This window comes from Chiloscyllium plagiosum, chromosome 19, assembly GCF_004010195.1.
Source record: "Chiloscyllium plagiosum isolate BGI_BamShark_2017 chromosome 19, ASM401019v2, whole genome shotgun sequence".
Lineage (NCBI taxonomy): Eukaryota > Metazoa > Chordata > Chondrichthyes > Orectolobiformes > Hemiscylliidae > Chiloscyllium > Chiloscyllium plagiosum.
This window is the reverse complement of record NC_057728.1, coordinates 29628819-29652889: the sequence shown is the minus strand read 5'-3', so window position 1 is coordinate 29652889 and position 24071 is coordinate 29628819. Positions and strand designations below refer to the sequence as shown.

General features: G+C 40.2%; 1 protein-coding gene across 1 annotated transcript in view; it reads right to left on the bottom strand.

Annotated features, from left to right (window-relative positions):
• Positions 1-3838, bottom strand: part of lrp6 (low density lipoprotein receptor-related protein 6) — a 182276-nt gene extending 178438 nt beyond the window's left edge. Inside the window, exon 1 of the mRNA XM_043709456.1 lies at positions 3643-3838. Within this exon, the coding sequence (XP_043565391.1) occupies positions 3643-3697 (55 nt within the window). The 5' untranslated portion in view covers positions 3698-3838. The remainder of the gene's footprint in view (positions 1-3642) is intronic.
• Positions 3839-24071: the final 20233 nt, after the last annotated feature.

Genomic DNA, 24071 nt, shown 5'->3' with positions numbered 1-24071 from the left:
CAGGGATCATCCATGTGAATCTCCGCTGGACACGCTCCAGTGCCAGTATGTCCTTCCTGAGGTGTGGGGACCAAAACTGGACACAGTACTCCAAATGGGGCCTAACCAGAGCTTATAAAGTCTCAGTAGCACAACGGTGCTTTTATATTCCAACCCTCTTGAGATAAATGACAACATTGCATTTGCTTTCTTAATTATGGACTCAACTTGCATGTTTACCTTTAGAGAATCCTCGACTAGCACTCCCAGATCCCTCTGTACTTTGGCTTTATGAATTTTCTCACCGTTTATAAAATAGTCCATGCTTGTATCCTTTTTTCCAAAGTGCAAGACCTCGTGTTTGCTCACATTGAATTCCATCAGCCATTTCCTGGACCACTCTCCCAAACTGTCTAGATCCTTCTGCAGCCTCCCCACTTCCTCAGTACTATCTGCCGGTCCACCGAACTTCGTATCATTGGCAAACTTCACTAAAATGCCCCAGTCCCTTCATCCAGATCATGAATATATAACGTGAACAGCTGCAGCCCCAACACTGAACCCTGTGGGACACCGCTTGTCACCGGCTGCCATTCTGAAAAAGAACCTTTCATACCAACTCTCTGCTTTCTGTCAGACAGCCAATCCTCAATCCATACCAGTAGCTCACCTCGAACACCATGGGCCCTCACCTTACTCAGTAGCCTCCCGTGTGGCACCTTATCAAAGGCCTTTTAGAAGTCTAGATAGACCACATCCACTGGGTTTCCCTGGTCTAACCTACTTGTCACCTCTTCAAAGAATTCTAACAGGTTTGTCAGGCATGACCTCCCCTTAATAAATCCATGTTGACTTGTTCTAATCCGACCCTGCACTTCCAAGAATTTAGAAACCTCATCCTTAACGATGGATTCTAGAATCACACACATCCTATAGTAAAGATAAAGTTAGCACTTAACATTTTTTTCTGCAATCTTCTTTTAAACTGCAAATTATGTCTTACAAAATTGTTAAACTGTCAAAATGAATCCAGTGATTGGATGAGCACTGATGCTACTGCACAAATGCAAACTGGAAATTCTTGCTAAAAATAAAACACTAGTCAGAGATTTTCCAAACTTTCTCAGTATATTTGTACAGGTAGCAGTTTGAAAAATTGACTTTTATGGTTCTAAACATGATATTCCAAAATGCTAGAAAATATCTGAATACAAAGGATGGATTTGATTGAAATAACAGAATGAAAATACATCAGTTCCAGTTAATTAACCTAAATAGCGCTTCAGACTTTACATTCCCTGCCCCACTGCACCACAACCTTAATTAATTGAGTTGAATTGGAACAGTCCTGTTATTTTCAATGTTTCAGTACTGCAGGAAATCTTGAATTGTTATCAAAAAGCACCAAGTGAAATTAATTTTAACACAAAGTTGATTACAGTGCATATAAAAATGTATATGGTATCAATGGTGACCAAAATGCCTTCCTTGGAAAGTTTTATGAATGCATAATTTCTAACCAAACTATTTCGCTTGAAGACAATAGCTGTCAGCAAGCAACAAAGCATGATATAAATGCAGTAACTGGTATAATTTTTTTTAATCATTATTGAAAATAAAATTTCAGACTTAATATATTCCAAGGCAGCAAACATTGCATTTCAGTGCAACATTACAGGATTATGGTTACAAAATACAAAATTACAATTCAAGAATGAGTGAATACTTAAGATTACTGTCTTACTCTAGATAAACAGAATTATAAAACATCATGGACACCTGGTGAGAGTATTCAATTAGAAAAATTGCTGCAATGTAACCACAGACTGCCCAATATCTTTACTGTGACGTACCCAACTCAAACTAAATTACTTTAACAGTGATTTTAATGGAAATAAGCTATCAAAGATGTGGTACCTTTCAAACTGCCACCCCAGAATGGTTGCAAGCAATACAATAGGCAATAAAATCAGTGCTTCACCAGATTCCCCATTACATTTAAATAAAAGGAACTGCACAATTAGAAAAATAACTCCGTTTTTATACAAGTAACACCAAAACAAAAACATGGTGTCAATTTTAAGATCAGGTGATTCAATGCATTAACAACTTACACATAAAACAAATTGTATGGATAAAGATGAGGGGAATTTTACCCATTAACCGTTTGGGTTGTAAAAATGTTATTATTCATATGTCTGCAGTTAAAATCAGGCACACAAACTTGTACACTGTTTCATATTCAGCTCTTAGCAATTTCTCCTATGATTGCATGTACTGCAGTGAATTTGTTTTGAAGTTTATACAAAATATTTCATACAACTTCAGATGCTGGAAATTCAGAACCAAAAACAGAAAGGTCTGAAGAAGAACTGATTTCTCTCCACAGCTGCTGCCAGATTGGTTGAGATTTTCCACCAATTTCTGTTTTTGTTCATGACAAAATATTTAAAGCCTCATTTATTTAATGTTGGTAAGATTTGTGTTAAAAATACCTTTTTCTAAAAATAGTGAAAGTTCTTTCATCACCCAAGAAGATTAATTCCATTAATCTAATTGCAAATTTACTCATACCCACCTGCCAGGAATCCTCATAGTTGTAATGTTGAATGTGAACATATGAAATTTGGAATTGTAAAATTAATAAAGAAATATGTAGTAACCAGATACAAGGCTGCTCGAATTACACACTGAAGTATTTGTCATCCCCTGAAAGATACCGTTTCTGTCTTTATCGACAGTGACTTAAATCATGTACGTTTTACAGGACTACCTGTTGCATTTGTCTGGAACTGACATATGCTCGTTAGCACTTCAACGAACACAGAGCTGTAAAAAAAACTATTACTTACTAAAACAATTAAATTTGAAATTTGACTGTGGCCCTGGACAGAGGTCGGAAACGTATTTTTTATTTTAAGAAAACTCGTTTCCCTGACCAACTAAATTAAAAATTAGAAATAAAATCGAGTGCGTTAAAGATTTCTCAAAAAAAGTTGTAAAACTAAGTCATATTTCCAGCAACTTGTGTGCCCTGCGGATATTCGTTTATTTGCCCTTACAAGCAGTCTCTTCCTAAATAAACTAAACTACTTCCATAAATGAATTAACATCGCGAGTGGGAAGATCAGCTCGGTCCGTTTGTTCTGAAACACTTCGATCGGCCTTCGGTGCTTCATAAATAACCAAAATATGGTAAGCAGATGCATAAAGCGTTGCAGAAAAAGTTCCAGCAGATCCGTTCCTCCCCTTTCAGCACCCCGCGCTGTTTGGCCAAGCATTTCGCCCGCACAAAGTGGTAGCACTCCTGAGTGTGTGTGAAAGAGAGAGAGAGAAATCGCGGCTTTCATTGCACCTCACCGCCGACTCTCTCTCTCACACACACACACACACACACACGTACAGAAAGATTCCAGCAGCTAAAAACATGGAACGACATTGGAGTTTACAAATGAACAATTTGCCTTCCAACATAAATGGTAATTGCGGGGTAAAGAAAGCCCTTTTCCCTTCTCTCTCTCCCCCTCTCTCTGAGGAAACCTTCACCCCACCACCCCGGCCAGCCCCCTCGAGGGGCCCCTCACAGTAACATGCAAGACCATTCTCACTCAGACTCTGGAAAATAACCGAGGGGGGGCAACCAATCTTTTAACTTTTACTCACCCCTTATCAAAGAGCAAACGCTGCACAACAGCAAATTCCTCAGCGCGGTACCCATTTTCCCCCTTCTAGGCAATCCAAGAGAGCTCAACGTGGCGCCACATTGAAACGCATAGTTACGATTCCAGTGAGTTCAAGCAGCGCTACAAAGTATCTGGCTCGCCAGCCATGGTTCCGTGACCGCGCTCCTCTCTATCTCCGCTCACCGTCTGCGCAAGCACACGCCTTCTCTCCCTCCGCCACTAACACCCTCCCTCTTTTTTGCCCTTTTTCTCTCCCGGCGTACTATTTTCTTTATGGCAAGCTCGCTCGGATACAAAGCCTTTCAGTTCATTGTTCCTCCCCATTCGCCCCCTCCTGGGGACGTCAAAAGATTCCCCCCCCCCCCGCCTCTCATGCATCTTCTCAACTGGGGTTTGGAGCTCTCCTTCCCGGGGATTTCTTTTGCAGCAGAGTGGTGCTCTGCCTTAGAACAACATAACCATTTGACCTGGGCTGCGGCGCTACTTTTTTTTAATACTAAGAGCATCAAGTATCCTTTGTGCATGGCTGCGCCTTCAGGTAGTGTGTGCAGAACATGTGGAAACCAGGAGACGGTGTGGAGTAAGGAGATGTGGACGGTGTCTTTACCCGTGTTAGTGAAAGAGAGATTATTTGCAATTAAATCAAATGAGCGGGAGGGCTGGGGAACGGAAAACCACATCTTTGCACTGAAATCTCGCCGTCAAGAATCAGATGTTCTGATTGAGAAATTGCAACAACGTTGTGGAGTTCGTAATTTTTCAGGCTCAAATACATAGATACGTATAAAATAACATTCTTTTGAAATGCATTTTAGGTAAAGTTAATTTACTTATGTTATTTCTTTCCTTTCTTTAAAAGGTTTTAATGTGATATGAATTTCAAAAACCTCCTCCATGAATTATCCATTTCGATTTCAAGAAAAACGAGAACTCGCCGTCAGCAGTTAAGCAAAACGAACAATTCCAAAGCATCACACATGTTTTGGTGGTATTAAACAAAATAGTTTATAGGTCTTACTTAGCTTAACTATGAGAGAGTCAGATCATGACTATGAATAGAGATGGTCCTGCATCCGTGCTGGACGACGTGTTAATTCAGCAGCCTGGGAAAATCAATGCCTCTAGTGCCCAAATAAAACAAAGAACTGCGGTTGCTGGAGATCTCAAACAAACAGAAATTGTTGGCGAAACTCAGAACCAAGAGTCACCGAACTCGAATCGTTAACTCTGCTTTCTCCCCACAGATCCTGGCGGACCTGCTGAGTTTCAACAGCAGTTTCTGTTTTTGTGTTTGCAGTGCTCAACACTTAAATAAAAGTATTTAAAGAAAAAAACCAAACAAAATGATACGCATACAGTGTTATCTTAGAAGAACCAAAAACAACTTAAGTTTAGGTGCTTTGAAACATGAATCAGATCTACCACAGTGTTGTTCAGGTGAGCCAGAAGAAAGAAATCCAGATTATGGTCAGCAGATCTGACAACATCTGTGGAGAGAGAAACCAAATTTAGAAGTCGAGGTGAATACGATTTTTGCTGAACTCAGCCAGAGGAAACACTGTTTTATTCTATACATTACCAATCTCCCAGTGTATTATAACCAAGTTATTTCCCACAAACAATAAGAGATGATTATTCAGCCTTAGACCAAGTAATGATACTTTTTAAGGTCTGCAACATTCAGACTTGGAGTGGGGATGGGATTGGTGTTTAAAAGTCTAGGAGGTTACGTTTTGGACCAGATTTAGTGCTGGGATTTGGGAGGTATTGGGAAAGCTGGGGAAAGCTAGGTATGAACTAACTTGCTGAAATCCAGTGAAGTGAGAATGTGGGAGTTCCGAATCCATCTGTAGGCTATCCAGTGGAAACAGGTTGCAGAAGGAAGTTGAAAAAATACCACTATCTTTCCTCACCTCTTATCCTCATCCTGCTTCTCAAATTTGACTTCACCAACCCTCACATTTGCCCTCGCCCAACCTTTATGTTTGTACCTCCTGTTCCTTTTCTTCCTGCCACATTCTTCCTTCCCATATTCCCAGTTCAGTGTCTTAGATGCCCACCTCATTTGACCTTTCCATGACCACTATTTGCCCTTTCTATTCCCCCTTCCCTTTTTATGCCCCATTCAACCTCCCTAACCTCCTTGCTTCTTCTCTTTACCACTGTGGAAAATGTATGGAAATGTTGCTTCTGTAGACGTCACATACTCAGCAGTCATAAGACTCACTGTTGCCTCAGCAGTCATAGGACCACGCTAATAATAGACCACAAAGGGAAGTGGTAAAACGGTCAAACTAGCAGATGCAATTGTCACGTATAAGGCACTGGATAGGATAAAGGAAACCAAATAAGGCAAGAAATAAACATGGGTCAGGGGGCAATAGAATTAGAGTAACAGGAGAAGTAAACAGAGGCGGAGGGAAACTAGGGCTTGTGATAGGCTACATGCATTAGCAAAATCAACCGATGAGGTGAAAGGGGGAGTACCGAGACACTCAGAGTGGATACAAATGCCCTGCTTTTGTTCAGTGGTGTGCCTACTTTGTGGACACCTGCTCTTGCAAGAACGCATGAATAAAGACTGCTTCAGAATTTGACTCTGACTAAAATTATTTGGCAGTGAGCTTCGTTTCTCACACCACACTTCATTTTTGTCTCATTCCTTTTTCCTTGCCCTCTTTCCTAGTCTTCCTACTCTGTATGCCATTTTTCTTCTTGTTTCCTAAAGCTTCTTTTTGAACATTATAAATTGTAGTCACCTCAGAAAGAATTGTGTAGAACTCACAGTATTTTCAACAAGCAGTGAGATTTCACTTGCCAACAACATTTTTGTGTTACCTTGAAAATATTTACAGAAATAATATATGCTAGACATTTATTGTCAGTTAAATATCACATCATAATTTTAATCTGAAGCAGGTAACTTGTATGATCATAAATTACAAAAACACTCATTTGCAAATAATTCACATAAATGTAATTAGGTAATACAGAAAATGCTGGAAATACTCAGCAGTTTGGATAGCATCTGTTCTGTGAGAAACTATTCAATACTGTTAGCGGCAGGAATGAAGGCAGGTGGACAGCAAACTCCTACATACTGGCCTGTATGTCAGTTCCCTGCCTCGATCCCACCCTGGGCCATTTTCTAGGAGGTGGCAAGTGATGGTGGGAATTAGAGGGAGTGATGACTTAGCTGGGCTACTCACCTGTAAGAGTTAGATAATCTATTATGCTAATTTAAGGACATTTGGAGTTGAGTATCTGTGGCCAACTAGGATTTTGCTGTCAGCCTCATAAATCCATAAAGGCGACAGGGGTCATTGAGCTGACTTGTGGTGGCCTTCTGGCTGGCTGTAGCTACTTGGGTTCAGTGTTGGCACATTGCGGCCTAAATTTGAAAAAATTGGAAAGAAGGCACTTTTTAAATCATGGGATGTGGACATTGCTGGCTGGGCTGCCATTTATTGTCCATCCCTAGTAGCCCTTGAGCAGTTAATGGTGAGCTGTCTTCTTGAACTGCTGAAATCCATTTGGTGTAAGTACATCCATAATGCTGATTGGGATGGAGTTCCAGGACTTTGACCCAGCAACATTGAAGGAAAGAAACATATTTCCAAGTCAGCATGGTGAGTGGCTTAGAAGGGAATTTATAAGTGGTAGAGTTTGCATGTGTCAGCTGAATTGTTCTTCTACATGGTAGTAGGCATGGGTTTGGAAGATACTCTCTAAGGATCTTTGGTGAATTTCTACAGTGCATTTTGTACAATGCATCCTGCTAAGCATTGGTGGTGGAGGGAATGAATATTTGTAGATATGTTGGCAACAAGTTTCTTGTTGGAACTGCACTCATCCAGGCAACTTGGGAGTATCCATCACAACTCCTGACTTGTACCTTGTAGGTAGTTGACAGGCTTAGGAGAATCAGGAGTTGAGTTACTCACTGCAGGATTTCTAGCTTCTGGCCTGCACTTGTAGCCACAGTATTAATATGGTTAATCCAGTTCTGGTCAATGGTAAACTCAGAATGTTGATAGTAATTCAGCAGTGGTAATAACACTGAATGTCAAGGAGTGATGGTTATATTTTCTCATTAGTGATGGTCATTACCTGGCACTTGTACAAACATTACTTGGTATTTGTTAGTCCAGGCCTGGATATTTCCAAGTTTTGCTATATTTAGACATGGACTGCTTCAGTATCTGAGGAGTCTCTGTTGGTGCTGAACATCCCCACGTCTCACCTTAGGATGGAGGCAATGTCATTGATGAAGCAGCTAAAGATGATTTTACCAAAGACACTACTCGCAGGAACTGCTGCAGAGAGATCCTGGAGCAGAGTTGACTGACCTACAACAACTCAAACATCTTCTTTACTGCCAGGTATAACTCCAACTAGTTTATGCATTGATTCCCATTGACTCCAGTTTTACTGGGTCTCCTTGATGCTGCACTAAGTCAAATGTGACTGTGATGTCACATGCAGTCACTCTCACCTCCACTCTGGAATTGAGCTCTTTTGTCCATGCTTGAACCAAAAGCTGAGTAGCCTTGGTGGAACCCAAACTGATCATCAGTGACCATGTTATTGCTAAGCAAAATGTATTTGATAGTAGTGTTGATGGCACCTTCCAATATGGGGTGATATTGGCCGAGTCGGATTTGTTCTACATTGTGCAGAGGACAAACCTGGCAATTTTTCACATGGCTGGGTAGATGTTAGTGTTATACCTGTACTGGAAAAGCTTAGCTTTGGAGCATGTGTTCAGTAGTACATGTAGGTTGAATTCCTCCATAGTTACTGTTTAACCCATGTTAAATGAACCACTGATTTCCTGATTTATGAATTCTCTACATTTTGCCCTATAAACACTTCCTATCAATGTTACTGCTCCTTGCTGTTCCTTAGCTCCAGCAAACGGATTGTACAGCTTGATCTTCCAATCTAAGATTCTCTCTCATGAATGTACAGATCTCATCCACCCCATCTCCTTTACTTTTTGCCTATCCTTCCTAAATGTTAAATCTCCTTGTGTATTCAGATCCCAGCCTTAGTCATTCTATAACCATGTCAGTGGCAATTAGATCATACCTGTTTTACTCCTACTTGGCTGGTTGTGAATGCTACATGCATTCAGGTGGAGTGCCTTTAATTCTGTAATTTTTAAACATTACAGCCTTATCTGCCATTGCACTCTAAGGTATGTACATTCTGTCCATTGCTGTGACATTCTGATTATCAAATCATTTATTGCTACCTTGTTCTCTTGCCTTGTCTTAGCTGATTATGCTGAAGACCATCCTAACAGTACAGCTCTCACTTTTCCCAGTACTGGTGCCAGTGCCCATGAATTGAAACCCATTTCTCCCACATCAGTCTTTAAACCATACATTTAAATCACTAATCTTATTTACCCTATTCTAATTTTCTTGTGGCTTAAGTAATAATCCAGAGATTATTATTACTTCTAAGGCTTTGCTTTTAAATTTGTCTCCCAGCTGCTCTTATTCTGTAAGCAAAATCTCTTTCCAGCTTTACCTGTGTCATTGGTATGTATGTGGATTTGATAACAGAATCCTTCCCCTCATGCTGCAAGTTCATTTTCAGCTTAGAACAGAGGTCTCAAACCAAGCCACTGGGCAGGCTATTCTGCCTTCTGGACTTTTGTTCTCAGCTCCAGAGAATTGTGTTTATCCACCACATTGTACTAGACACTACTCTAACTATATTTTTATTAATTCCCCAATTTGAATAGCTTCTGCACAGTAGAACCCTGGTTAATATGTTCATCCCCCTGCAGCCAAAGCTTTGCATCTATACAGGCTACTAAACCTCAAACATGTTGGGCAATTGCAAGGGCTGAGGCTCCTCCACTTCCACCGTTTCAATCCCCATATTTGCCTCACTCACAGTCACACCCTCCTGGTCCTCACCATGGATCAAATCAGATGGTCCCTCTCCTAAAGAGGGTGATGGTCCAGATAACCTATTCCCTCTGAATCTGTTGCTTTCCCTCCAGCAACAGACACTGCAGATGTATTTGACTTCAATCACACAAGTGCCCATGAGATCCCACATTCTGATGCTGCCACTTATCACCTGATCTGGCACCTTTATAGCATTTAAATTATTATTTTGCTGATTTTAGAAAAAATATATATAGGTAAATATTGATTTCATTGTTCATGATTGCAATGGATGAACTGTGCACAATGTTGATTAAAAGCTATTATTCTCAAATTATTATTTTTGTTAGTATTTTTATACATTAAATTTGTTTCTGCATTTAACCATTCCCAGTTCCTCAAGTCAACCACTATGAAAAATGCAACAATGAGATCATCCCAATTGTCATAATGTCACATGCTGTCTAGAAAACAGGAATCACGTGTAATCTGTTGACTCCATCCATGGAATGGCAGTCTTGGAAGACTACTAGAGACTCTGACTTAATCACAATTTTCTACTTGCCGGATTGTTGGTTGATTGCAGAAACATAACATTGGAAATTCTAATAGTAAAACATTACTTAATTACATAATATATTCAAAGAACTTCAGAACATTTAGAAAAGCAGTAATTTGTCTTTTTTCATTATTGTTAATTGATCATTGAAGTTGTTCTGTCAGATAGTCTACTTATGGTTATTTCAATGTCAACAACTGCACTTTTTAAATCTGAATCTAAATATTCTTGATTCTTCCAAATCTACTATCATTGTGCTTAATTTAGTGGGTTAGTCAGAAGATATTAGGATTGATGACAAAGGGTTTGCTCAAAGTGCATTATAGCTAATTAAATACTTTTCAAATGTAGTTGCTGTTGTAATACACGAAATGCAGCAACCAATTTGTACAAACCAAATCCCCACAATCAGCAATTTGATAATGACAAGATAACATTTTGGTAATGATAATTAAGGGAAAAGTATTCGTCAGATCATCTACTGTTCTTCAAACTAGTGCAGACAGAAGGGTTTCACATCATAATCAAGAGATGGCACCTCTGACAGTGCAGCATTCCTTCAGTACTGCACTGGAGTGCTAGTCTAAACTTTCAGTAAAGTGGTATGTAAATTGAATGTTTATAAACTATATGTAAAACATTATAGACTGCAAGATACATCTGTTATATTGAATGTTTTTATTTATTGAATTGTTTGCTGTTTTCAAAATCCCAGTTTACTAAACATTTACGAACCATTTATTGTGTGTGTTGTGTTCATCACAAAGTAATGTAAATGAGGAAGCGCCAATACGCTTCCATTTTATACATCAATAATATTATATGATGTTCCCTCTTCTGTTGCACAATTAGTAAGTCTTGTAGATTTAAGAGTCTTTTGTACTGGAAAACAAAAGCTCACATTTTTTTCTCACTGTTTGGAATGGTAGCCCTATTATAACTATTTCCCATCTAGTGGACCTCAAATATCTGAGCAGTCTTTGTGCTATTGAACCGTCTTCTGTCAGGAAGAAGTAAGTGCAGCTTTGGCCAAATCTAATACACAGCCTGTTGCTGATGCCCGTCTCTTTCCTTCTGCTTCCAATACAACACTTCAGGATTAGCTTTCACATCTGACAGTTTCTTTTCTAATCTCAAAGAATCTGTCTTGTGAATGGGTAATCTTGTCATTTTTTTGCTCTGGGGGCACATCAGTCAGGGTCCTCATTTCATCACTGTAAATATATCATTGATGCAGTATACAATGATGATGTTTGGCTGAATCAATCTTTTTTGCATTACCTTCAATAGAAAGATTGTGTGTACACATTCAGCTAATTAATTTGCACCTTATGTATTGGAAAAGCACAGCAAGTCAGGCAGCATCCGAGGAGCAGGAGAATCGACGTTTCGGGCATAAGCCCTTCATCAGGAATGAGGCCTCATTCCTGATGAAGGGCTTATGCCTGAAACATCGATTCTCCTGCTCCTCGGATGCTGCCTGACCTGCTGTGCTTTTCCAGCACCACACTCTCGACTCTAATCTCCAGCATCTGCAGTCCTCACTCTTTACTATCCTATGTATTGGAAGCAATCATAAACAATATTTTAAAAAGCCCAGAAAAATTATAGAAAAATTGCTGGACATACACTGATACCCTCAGTAGTTAATTTTAATTTTCCAGTGATTCTAGTTATGGAAGAGCACTCCTATGTGAGCATGGTTGTCATGTTATCTCTATTTGTATATAGTTTCCTCCCCTTGCTCATTTTGATGATGATCTTTATAGAGTTGTTGTTGTTCCTCCTGTTTAGAAGGTAAATGCTCTCATCCCTCCTGAGCATCTCCATTATGACTTATGAGTACTGCTGACAGAAATAATAAGTGAGACCAGTTTCATGTTCATAAAAATTAACAATTGTAGTTCATTACCCGAGGGGTTTTTATTAACTCTTGCCTTCTGGAATTCAATTTTCTGTGAATGAGTGAGAATGTTAGTCAATATTTTTATGATGCTGAAAATGTGTTGCTGGAAAAGCGCAGCAGGTCAGGCAGCATCCAAGGAGCAGGAGAATCGACGTTTCGGGCATGAGCCCTTCTTCAGGAATGAGGAAAGTGTGCCAAGCAGGCAAAGATAAAAGGTAGGGAGGAGGGACTTGGGGAGGGGCGTTGGAAATGCGATAGGTGGAAGGAGGTTAAGGTGAGGGTGATAGGCCGGAGTGGGGGTGGGGGCAGAGAGGTCAGGAAGAAGATTGCAGGTTAGGAAGTTGGTGCTGAGTTCGAGGGTTGGGACTGAGACAAGATGGGGGAGGGGAAATGAGGAAACTGGAGAAATATGAGTTCATCCCTTGTGGTTGGAGGGTTCCTAGGCAGAAGATGAGGCACTCTTCCTCCAGCCGTCATGTTGCTATGGTCTGGCAATGGAGGAGTCCAAGGACCTGCATGTCCTTGGTGGAGTGGGAGGGGGAGTTGAAGTGTTGAGCCACTGGCTGGTTGGGTTGGTTGGTCCCGGTGTCCCAGAGGTGTTCTCTGAAACGTTCCGCGGCCTGTCTCCCCAATATAGAGGAGGACACATCTGATGCAGCGGATGCAGTAAATGATGTGTGTAGAGGTGCAGGTGAATTTGTGGCGGATATGGAAGGATCCCTTGGGGCCTTGGAGGGAAGTAAGGGGGGAGGTGTGGGCGCAAGTTTTGCATTTCTTGCGGTTGCAGGGGAAGGTGCCGGGAGTGGAGGTTGGGTTGGTGGGGGGTGTATGATCTCAACAAAATAAAGGCAAAACTATCACAATTAACACTAAGATACATTACTAAAATTACACTTTATTGGGATTATCGGTTTAATCCCAATAAAGTATCAGTCTAGCAAAACTTCTTATCCAGCCATGCAGTTCTTATAAGATCTGCTGCTTTTCACCATAGGCATATGAACAAGTGTTATGCACTGTCTAAAAACAAGCATTTTAGATCAGAATGTTTAATTTTTGGTTTGTGTTGAATTAGCTGATTTTAGATAAAGCAGCAAGTGGGTTTAGCAATTACTGCACATACCTTTGGACAAAAACTGAATTAGCTTTGGCTTTTGTGCCATCTATGTTGGAATACCCGACAGTCACTATATAAGCTTACAATAAAGAGTAATCACTTAGGCATACACAAAAGGGCTGCTATGGTTTTAGAATGATACTTCAGAAAAAAATGGTGCTTTCAGTAACAAACAAGAGAAAAACGTATCAATAAAGTCTGAAGTAGTTATTTTTGTTACACTCAATCTCTATAAATTAGATTAGATTAGATTAGATTACTGTGGAAACAGGCCCTTTGGCCCAACAAGTCCACACCGACCCTCCGAAGAGCAACCCACCCAGACCCATTCCCCTACATTTACCCCTTCACCTAACACTATGGGCAAATTAGCACAGCCAATTCACCTAACCTGCACATTTTTGGACTGACTTTGCAGAATAACAGTATACGAAGTGATCTGATCTAAAACTTTGAAATAAAAGCTTGTATGTAGATTTTAACAAAATGATAGTTAATTTGCATCATGCAATTCAAGCTAAAACCACAACGTCAAGAGTTTAGATGCTGCATTCTGAACATTTATTGATTAATTTCATAATGTGCCAAGCAGACAGGATCCAGAACTTTATAAACAAAAGTATAGAAGTAAGGAAGTTGCACTAAATCTTTATACTTTAAAGTTTAATAAACTTCAGTTCTTCCAAAATTGATACACCTCCTTGAAGTGCACCAAGTCTTATTCACCTGTCACCTATACCTTTAATAACGTTCCTCGTAATAACTAAGGTTAGAGGATGCGGAACCAAGCAGAATGGACAGCAAGGTGGCTACAAAAAGAAAACAGTAGGTGTTAAGGTGTTAAATTTAGGCTGGCAAAACATAGGAAGTGGTTTTCCACATTGATCATTCAATGCTGGGATCACTGTTTACTACTTAGATTAATGATTTGAACTTGGGAATCATAGAGTCGTAAAGATGTACAGCACAGAAACAGATCCTTCATCCAACATGTCCATGCCAACCAGATATCCTAAATTAATCTTGTCCCATTTGCCAGCACTTGGCCCATATCCATCTAAACCCTTCCTATTCATATACCCATCCAGATGCCTTTTGAGATGGTGTAATTGCACCAGTCTCCACCACTTTCTCTGGCAGCTCATTCCAAATATGCACCACCTTCTGCATGAAAAAGTTGCCCCCCAGATCCCTTTTAAATTTTTATTCTCTCACCGTGAACCTTTGCCTTCTGGTTCTGGACTCCCCCAGCCCAGGGAAAAGACTTCGTCTATTTATCCTATCCCTGCCCCTCATGTTTTTATACTCCCTTATAATGTCACCTCTCAGCTTTTGACATTCCAGGGAAAATAGCCCCAACTAATTAGTCTCTCCCTATCGCTCAAATTCTCCAACCCTGGCAACATCCTTATAAATCTTTTCTGAACCCTTTCAAGTTTCATAACATCCTCCTGATAGGAGGCAGACGAGAATTGCATGCAATATACCAAAACAGGCCTACCCAATGTTCTGTACAGCCACAACATCACCTCCCAATTCCTATACTCAATGCTCTGACCAATAAAGGAAAGCATACCAAATGCCTTCTTCACTATCCTATCTACTTGCGACTCCACTTTCAGGGAACCGTGAACCTGCACTCCAATCTGTCTTTGTTCAGCAACACACCCCAGGACCTTACCATTAAGTGTATAAGTTCTGTTATGATTTGCCTTTCCAAAATGCAGCACCTCATGTTTATCTGAATTAAACTCCATCTGCCACTCCTCGGTTCTTTGGCCCATCTGATTAAAATTCCGTTGTACTCTAAGGTAACTTGCTTTGCTATCCACTACACCTCCAATTTTGGTGTAATTTGCAAACTTACTAACTATACCTCACATCCAAATCATTTATATAAGTGACGAAAAGAAGTGGAACCTGCACTGATACTTGAGGCACACCACTGGTCACAAACCTCCAGTCTGAAAGGCAACCCTCCACCACCACCCTCTGTCTTGTACCTTCAAGCCAGTTCTGTATCCAAATGGCTAGTGCTCCTTGTGTTCCATGCGATCTAACCTAACTAACCAGTCTACCATGAAGAAACTTGTTGAACGCCTTACTGAAGTCCATATAGGTCATATCCACTGCTCTGCCCACATCAATCCCCTTCATTACTTCTTCAAAAAACGCAATCAATTTCATGAGACATGATTTTCCAAACATAAAGCCATGTTGACTATCCCTAATCAGCCCTTGCCTTTCCAAATTACATGTACATCCTGTCCCTCAGCATTCTCTACAACAACTTGCCCACCACCGATGTCAGGCTGACTGGTCTATAGTTCTCTGTCTCTTCCTTTCCATGATTTGGAGGTGCTGGTGTTGGACTGGGGTGTACAAAGTTAAAAATCACACAACACCGGGTTATAGTCCAACAGGTTTAATTGGAAGCACTAGCTTTTAGAGCGCCATTCCTTCATCAAGTGATTGTGGAGGACACAATTGTAAGACACAGAATTTATAGCAAAAGTTTACAGTGTGATGTAATTGAAATTATACATTGAAAAATACCTTTGTTTGTTGAGTCTTTCATCTGTTCGAATACCATGATAGTTTCACATTTTTCATATGTAAATCACAAGAAGGTTTTTTAAAAGTTACATTCTCAGGTTAACTGTAACAATTGGTGTTAGCCAGACAATATGTTGAAGGTGTTAGCCCCCTGTGTTCTCTGTCTATGCCATACTATGTCGATTGATTCTAATCTAAAAAGTGAGATTACAGAGTCTTACATGAATTCATGCAGTTTTTGAGCAAAGTACAATGTAACTCTGCAAGTACAAATTCACCCCACAAACGTATATGTATATATGTGCATGTGGGTTTGCATGCGTGTCTGTCTGTGCCTGTCTATCTGGGGTGTGGGTTTGTGAGTGTGGGAAAGAGTGTATATGTGACTGTAGGGTGCCTATGTCTGTGAGGGGGTGCATGTGTGAGTGCGGGAGTGTGTGTGTGTCTGGGGTGGTGTGTCTGTATAGGAGTGCCTGTGTGTGTGCGTGTGTGTGTGTGTGTGCAGGAGTGTCTGTGTGTGTGTGTGTATAGTGCAATGGTGGTCACCTGTAGTGAGACATGAACCCAAGGTCCTGGTTGAGGCCCTCCCTATGGGTACCGAACTTAGCTATCAGCCTCTGCTCGGCCACTTTTTGCTGCTGCCTGTCCCGAAGTCTGCATTGGAGGATGGTCACTCGAAGGTCCGAGATCGAATGTCCTGGACCACTGAAGTGTTCCCCAACTGGGAGGGAACACTTCTGTCTGTTGACTGTTGTGTGGTGCCCATTCAGCCGTTGCCATAGCCTTTGCTCAGTTTCCCCAATGTACCATGCCTCAGGGTGGGGGAGTCCAGAACTAGATGGCATAGGTTTAGGGTGAGAGGGAAAAGATATAAAAGGGACCTAAGGGGCAACTTTTTCACACAGATGGTGGTGAGTGTATGGAATGAGCTGCCAGAGGAAGTGGTGGAGGCTGGTACAATTACAACATTTAAAAGGCATCTGGATGGGTATATGAATAGGAAGGGTTTAGAGGGACATGAGCCAAATGCCAGAAAATGGGATTAGATTAGGTTAGGACATCTGGTCAGCATAGACGAGTTGTATCCGTGCTAGACATCTCTACGACTCCCTGTACGATTTTTAAATTTGTAGATGAATCCAAATTGGAGTGTGGTTAATACAAGAAATGCTTGAACAAAATACAAAGAAGAGATTAATAAACTTACAGAATGAGTATTTAATTGGAAATTCATTTCAATATAGATAAGTGTGAAGTGGTGCATTTCAGTGAGAAGAATTAATTGTACAATGAGAGTCTAAATGGAGTAGAGGAATAAAGGGAGGTAGCAGTAAGATACACAATCAATACAAGTAGCAGCATAGAATAATTCTATATTTTCTGAAAAAAATACAGTTGAAGCAGTGAGGCTGATTTCTGGAAGGATAGAATTAAAAAGGAAAGGGATCATTTTAAAAACTTCCAAACCTTGGTTAGACCACATTGGTATCATGTGCACATTTAACCATACGAACAATGTGCAGGAGCAGGTCATTCAGCCCCTCCACCTGCTCCACCATTCAAATCTGCAATGCCACCTACCCTTGATAACCTATTACTCCCTTACTTAACAAAAATCTATCTGCCTTTGACTTAAAAATGATCAAGACTCTGCTTCCACTACCTTGTCAGGGAGAGAGTTCCTAAGATTTACAATCCAGCATATTGGTTCTGGTGAGTTCTGGAATCCAGATTATAAGAAGGGTATGGAGGTACTTGAAAAATGTGCAGAAACAATTTTCAAGACCATGGAGGAAGTTTAACAGAGGATGAGAATTTTTCATTCAAGGTGTAGCTGAACCAAGAGACAAAGTGGGTACACTATTTCCACACCAAACAACCAATACATTATGCTCTGTTTGATCGTTTTCCAATCTCTCTTCATCTAATCCCTAATTCCCTGAACAGAGAAAATATTTAGTTGTATCTAAAAGTCTTGATTCCCAATCCATTCTCATTCACCTTTGATTTGGCTTCGCTCATGGATCCTGGGTCTCTGGTGATTACATTGTCATGAGTTGCCACTGCTCCTGGTGACATTACCTGAGGTGCCATCCTCTGATCAGTTGGTATTTCTTGAGGAGGTATCATTTCTTTCCCCCACAGAGGTCCTTAAACCTAGGGAAGATCCAACTGTGGCCACTTAGCTACCTGATCAGCACATGGTATGGCTGTTCTTCTCCAAAACAGGGAATGAGGGCACCCAACAGCAAGACCAGGATTAAATTTCTCCCCCTGTTTGCGAATGTGTCGTTCAGTCTGAATGTGTAGACAGGATGGGAGGAGTCAATGCAAAGACAATGGAGTTCTTTCAGAGGTGATGAGTGATCAAAGGTAATGAGTCTAGTCTTGTGATATTAATGGGTCTTTAAACTGTAACAAGTTCCCCCAAGCTTTTCATATAGGAGAAACAAAACACCAAATGGTAAAGCAGTCAAAAGAGGTGGCAAAATGCTCACTTGAGAGGGAAGTGAGACATAGCAAAGCAAAGAGATTTCTGGAAATAGTAATAGAGAGTGGGCCTGAGGCAGATAAAAAGATAGAAACTTACAGTGGAGCAGTGGAGGTGCACAGTGAGTTGGAATATGAGGATGATTGAGGCTTTAGAGCTTAGATGTACAGACTTATTCAGGAATTTGAAGAAGGACAAAAATTTTAAATTCAGTACATATCCAGCCAGCATATATTTGGTTAAATTTTCGACTACAGTGTCTTCACTCATTCAAAGAACCACAGCAATTAACATAAGCCCGGAAAAGCAGAACACAAAATTAAGTACAGGCGACATCTGAAGATTTAAAAATAAAACAGTTAATGTGACACTATGAATATTAGAATCAGATGTGGAAATTTGTATAATTCCCTGGGATATCTGAGTGGAACTATTTATGCAATATAATACAGCCTGTTAAATACAGCTGTATTGGACCATATTTTCGTGCTACAATCAAGAAAATATTTTCTATTAGAGCAATGAGTCATACAGCATGGAAACAGACCCTTCGAATGAACTTGTCCATGCCGATCAGACATCCCAATCCAACCTAGTCCCATTTGCCAGCATTTGGTCTATATCCCTCTAAACCCTTCCTATTCATATACCTATCTAGATGCCTTTAAATGTTGTATTTATACTCACTTCCACGACTTCCATTGGCAATTTGTTCCATACACACACCATCCTCGGTGTGAAAAAAGTTACCTCTTAGGTCCTTCTTAAACCTTTCCCTTCTCACCTTAAATCTATGTCATCCAGTTTTGGACTCCCCCACCCTGGGAAAAAGTGCTTGGCTATTCACCCTCTCCATGCCCCTCATGATCCTATAAACCTATATAAGATCACCCCTCAGCCTCCAATGCTCCAGGGAAAATAGCCCCAGCCTATTCAGCTTTTCCCTATAACCCAAAACCTCCAGTCCTGGCAACATCCTTCTAAATCTTTTCTGCACCCTCTCAAGTTTAACAACATCCTTCCTATAGAAGAGTGACCAAAATTGTCTACAGTATTCTAAATCTGGCCTGACCAATGTCCAGTACAGCTGCAATATGACATCCCAATTCCTATACTCAATGTTTCAACCAATGAAGACATGCATGCCAAATGCTTTCTTCACCATCCTATCTACCTGCGACTCCACATTCAAGGAACTATGCACTTGCACCCTCCAGTCTGTTTGTTCAGCAACACTCTCCAAGGCCCTACCATTAATTGTATAAGTTCTACCATAATTTGCTTTACCAAAATGCAGCATCTCATATTTATCGAAATTAAACTTCATCTACCACTCCTCAGCCCATTGGCCCATCTGATCAAGGTCCCATTGTACTCAGATAATCTTCACTGACTACTACACTACCTATTTTTGTATCATCTGCAAACTTACTAACCATGCCTCCTATATTCACATCCAAATCATTTACATAAATGACAAAAAGCGGGGGACTCAGAACCAATCCTTGTGGCATACTGTTGGTCACAGGCCTCCAACAAATTCTACTATGTAAGTATTACAGAAACATAATTAAGTGAACCAGTCAGTATAACTTCTGCCACATTCCAAATGGTCATAAATTCAGCCATCTCTTTGTAATGTTTGTACCTGTATCAAGCGTGAGAAGTGGATATGGATGCGAAACAGAATTATTGTAGTAGATTTTGCTGAATAAACTAACCAAGTGCTGTTTTTTTGGAGGAATATGTTTATTCATTTTCAATGTTTTCTGAATTCTTAACGTTGGCAATATGCAGTATGGAGGATGGGTCATTTCACAGGTGAGTCACATTTGTTAGTTATACTTTAGGATTGCTGGTGGGAAGTGTGTTTGCAGCAAAATTACCAGTGAGAGTTCTTTTCAGCCCTCAAATGGCACAGTAGTTCATTTTAATAGCATACACTGAGATCTAATGAAACTATTTCTGTAATAGGTTTTATTTCAAAATGGTAGGGAGCTGATTCTCAGTATTGGAAATCAAATGGATAAGTTGCTCATTTGTAAGAAGGTGCTCATTTAGCACCACTGTGAATTTATTGTTTTCACAAATGTAAATCATCTATGAACAGAAACCAGAATTGATGTATCCTTCTGCTTTTGGTGAAAGTGGACAAAATGCCATTATGATGTGATTTTTTCTTTGTTTGGAAAGTTAATATGCTCTGACTGTATCACTGTATTTCCCCATATCATCTCAAAACTGTGATATTGGTCTAGGGAAATGCTACCAGGCCACCACCTATCCTGCTGGACATCTATCCAGTAAATGTGTGCGCAATCCTTTCATTTTAGCCTCCACAGGAAATTCACTAGTCCCTGTTTCATTTCTCTAAATGACAGAATCATAATAGTAAATCATAATAGTAAAGTAAATAGTCAACTGGTCTTTGGCAAAATACTCAAAAGGTTCATGACACTGCATACGATACATCTCTGCTCTCTAATTTAGTAAAGCTAATTAAACAATATTTGCCAATGGACTTTACTTCTTTCTGAAATTTTTGCTAAGACATACCTATGATATACATTGTACATTTTAATTATCCAGCAGGAGGCTTGCATATTTTGGGTTTGCACGCCACCGTGTGGTTGGAAGGTATATTTCAAAATTTGTGATCCGTCAACCTGTCACATTTTTTCTCTTTGCATTCACACATGGAAAAGAACATTGTTTTCCAAATATTTTTGACTTCTTTTGGTAAAGGTGCAGCATTAGATTAAAACAAACCCTTTTTTAAGAAAGATTTTTATGCTTGGTGAATCCCAAAAATCTCTTGACAGAAAATTTACTTTTGTTGTTTAAAAATGTTTTGTTCTCTATTGAGCAGAGTCTGGTTAACATTATCCTGTACGAAGATTTTCAACCCTCCAAGATCACCTGGATTCTCCAGCATTGAAAGTTAATCCACAAGACACCACAACATGAAATCCAGAAGATTATTAGGGAATTAAACACGTTTCTGTTTAATTTTCATTGGTCGTAAAAATATTGGAAGTGAGAGAAATGGATGTTTCACTGACTATACAGAATTATTCAATAGTGTAACAGAGAGTCTATTCACTTCCCAACTAGGTGGTTATGCAGTTAATGAGCATGAACATGTTTGATAATAAATGACAGCAACCTTGAACTTATCCATGTTCAAGGGCATGTCATTAAACCTCAGGAATACTTCCAAGCACAGTTAGTGATCCTATTCCAACAGTAATATCTAGCTGAAGTAGGTCTGTAATTGAACCAGCTTTCAGAAATGTAAATCCTCTGACTGCTGGTACCTTGCGTCAGGTTTTGCAGTTGAAGACACCAGCAGAATGCCAGACTTCAAGACAGAGTGCAGAGGGGAGGGTAGTGGCCATCTCTAATGAGAGAGTGCTGGAGAAGCCAAAAGGTCTGAATGTGGATATATCACCCAGACCAGATGCATATACTCTGGAGTTCTGAAGGTGGTGATCTTTTAGCAATCACTGGAGTCAGAGAGGGTCCCAGAGGACTGGAAGACGTCACCATTGTTTAAAAAGGGAGAGAGGCAGAAGACAGAACTATAGGCCGGTTAGCCTACCCTTGGTCATTGATAAGATTTTAGTGTCCATTATTAAGGATAACACTTCAGGGTACTTGGAAATACATGGTGGAATAGGGCTGAGTCACCACAATTTCATCAGGGGGATGTCATGCCTGAGAAATTTTAGAATTCTTTGAGGTAATGGACAAGTTACATAAAGGAGAGCACGCGGATGTGATCTTTTGGATTTCCAGAAGACTCTTGACAAGGTGCCATACAGGAGGATGCTAAATAAGATGGTGTTAGGGGCAAGGTACTCACATGGATAGAGGATTGGCTGGCTGGCAGAAGACAGAGCATAGAGATAAATGAGTCTTTTTCAGGATGGCAGCCAGTGACTCAGAGTTCCACAAAGGTTTGTGCTGGGGCCGCAACCATTCATGAAAATGAGGGCATTGTTGCTAAACTTGCAGCTGACACAAAGATAGGTGGAGGGGCAGGTAGTGTTGAGGAAGCAGGAATACTGCAGAAGGACTTGGACAGGCTGGAGACAGTGCAAAGTAGTGATAGATGGAATACAACGTGTGAAAGAGTGAGACTATGCATTTTGGTAGGAAGAGTAGAAGCATAGACTAAATGGGGAAGGTTTCACATACCTGTAGAACAAAGGGACTTGGGAGTCCTAGCTCTGGATTCTCTTAAATTTAACACGCAGGATCAGTTGGCAGTTAGGAAGGCAAATACAATGTTAACATTCATTTCAAGAGGGCAAGAATACCAGAGCAGAAATGTACTGCTAAAGCAGTATAAGGCTCTAGTCAGATGGTATTTGGAATATTGGGAGCAGTTTTGAGTTCTGTATCTAAGAAAGGTTTTGTTGGCTTTGGAGGGGCTTGAAAGAAGGTTTACAAGAATGCTCCTGAGGTGGAAGGGATTGTTATATGGAGTTGTGGACGCTGGGTCTGTACCTGAACAGAGTTTAGAAGGATGAAGGAGAATCTGATTGAAACTTATAGACTTATGAGAACCTGGATAGTGTGGACCTGGAGATATTTCCACTAGTAGGAGAGACTCGGGGTGGTTAATCTGTGGAACTCATTGCCACACAAGGATGTGGAAGCCAAATCATTGAGTGTATTTAGGACAGATATAGAGAGGTTCTTTATAAAGGAGATCAAGGGTTACGGGGAGAAAGCAGGCTAATGGGGTTGAGAAACAGTTCATCCATGGTCGAATGGCAGATCGGACTTGATGAGACAAATAGCCTAATTCTGTACCTATGTTATATGGTCTTATTGACATATAGTGCTCAAAGGGTTAGGAATCTTGACCTTGAAAGGAATTATAAGGAAAGAAATTGTCACCATCATGGCTGAAGCAATTTGGTTGGGTTTGGTGGATGTCTTGTAATTTTTTTCTTGAGGAACTAAGGTGCAAGCAGGGGAAAGACTAACAATTGGAGTGACACTATGGGTTAAAAGTGTAAACACAAGGTAAATCAGCAAATAATGGGTAAGTAACACCATTTTGAGATTTAAAGTTTGAAGACAGAAAAGGTGAAACCCATGTGTCTTTCATACTGATGTAAATCAGAGGAGTTTACAAGCACAGAGGAAGACAAATCAGTTCGTTGTGTGACTGCCTCTTTGAAAGACCAATTGCTTTTATAAATGTTTTTATTAAAAAGCTTTTTAAAATCTTTTGCAAAACATTTATATATTAAAAAAAAACACCATCACAACAGGAAAAAAAAGCAGTACAAAGGTCAAGGCCATAGCATTGTACCATTGTTAATAAACAGCCCACTATTCTACCAAAACAAACATATCTACTTAACTAAAACTAAACTACAAACATATTAAATACTAGCTTAAACTACATTCAAATAACTTAAGTAATATCTCACTACTTTATTCTATTTTACTCATCACACCTCCACTGAGGCTCCCATCCCTGGGAGTATCCCCTACAGTTCCCATATTTTTTGCCTTCCAGTCTCCTTCTGAAAGCCTATCTAATCTGCCCCATTCTCCTGTGCTTTCCCCACAGCCCCAGAGGTTTATAATTTTAGGAAGATATGCGTTTTCTATTTGGAAAGTGTCAAATACCCACACAGTGCTTTGAAGTTACGTAAGTGACAGATCTCAAATCCCCTATTTCTAGATATATATTCCTAGAAATTGAACACCAAACTAATATAGAGTCATAGAGATGTACAGCATGGAAACAGACCCTTCGGTCCAACTCGTCCATGCTGACCATCTCAACCCAATCTAGTCCCACTTGCCAGTACCCGGCCCATATCCCTCCAAACCCTTCCTATTCATATA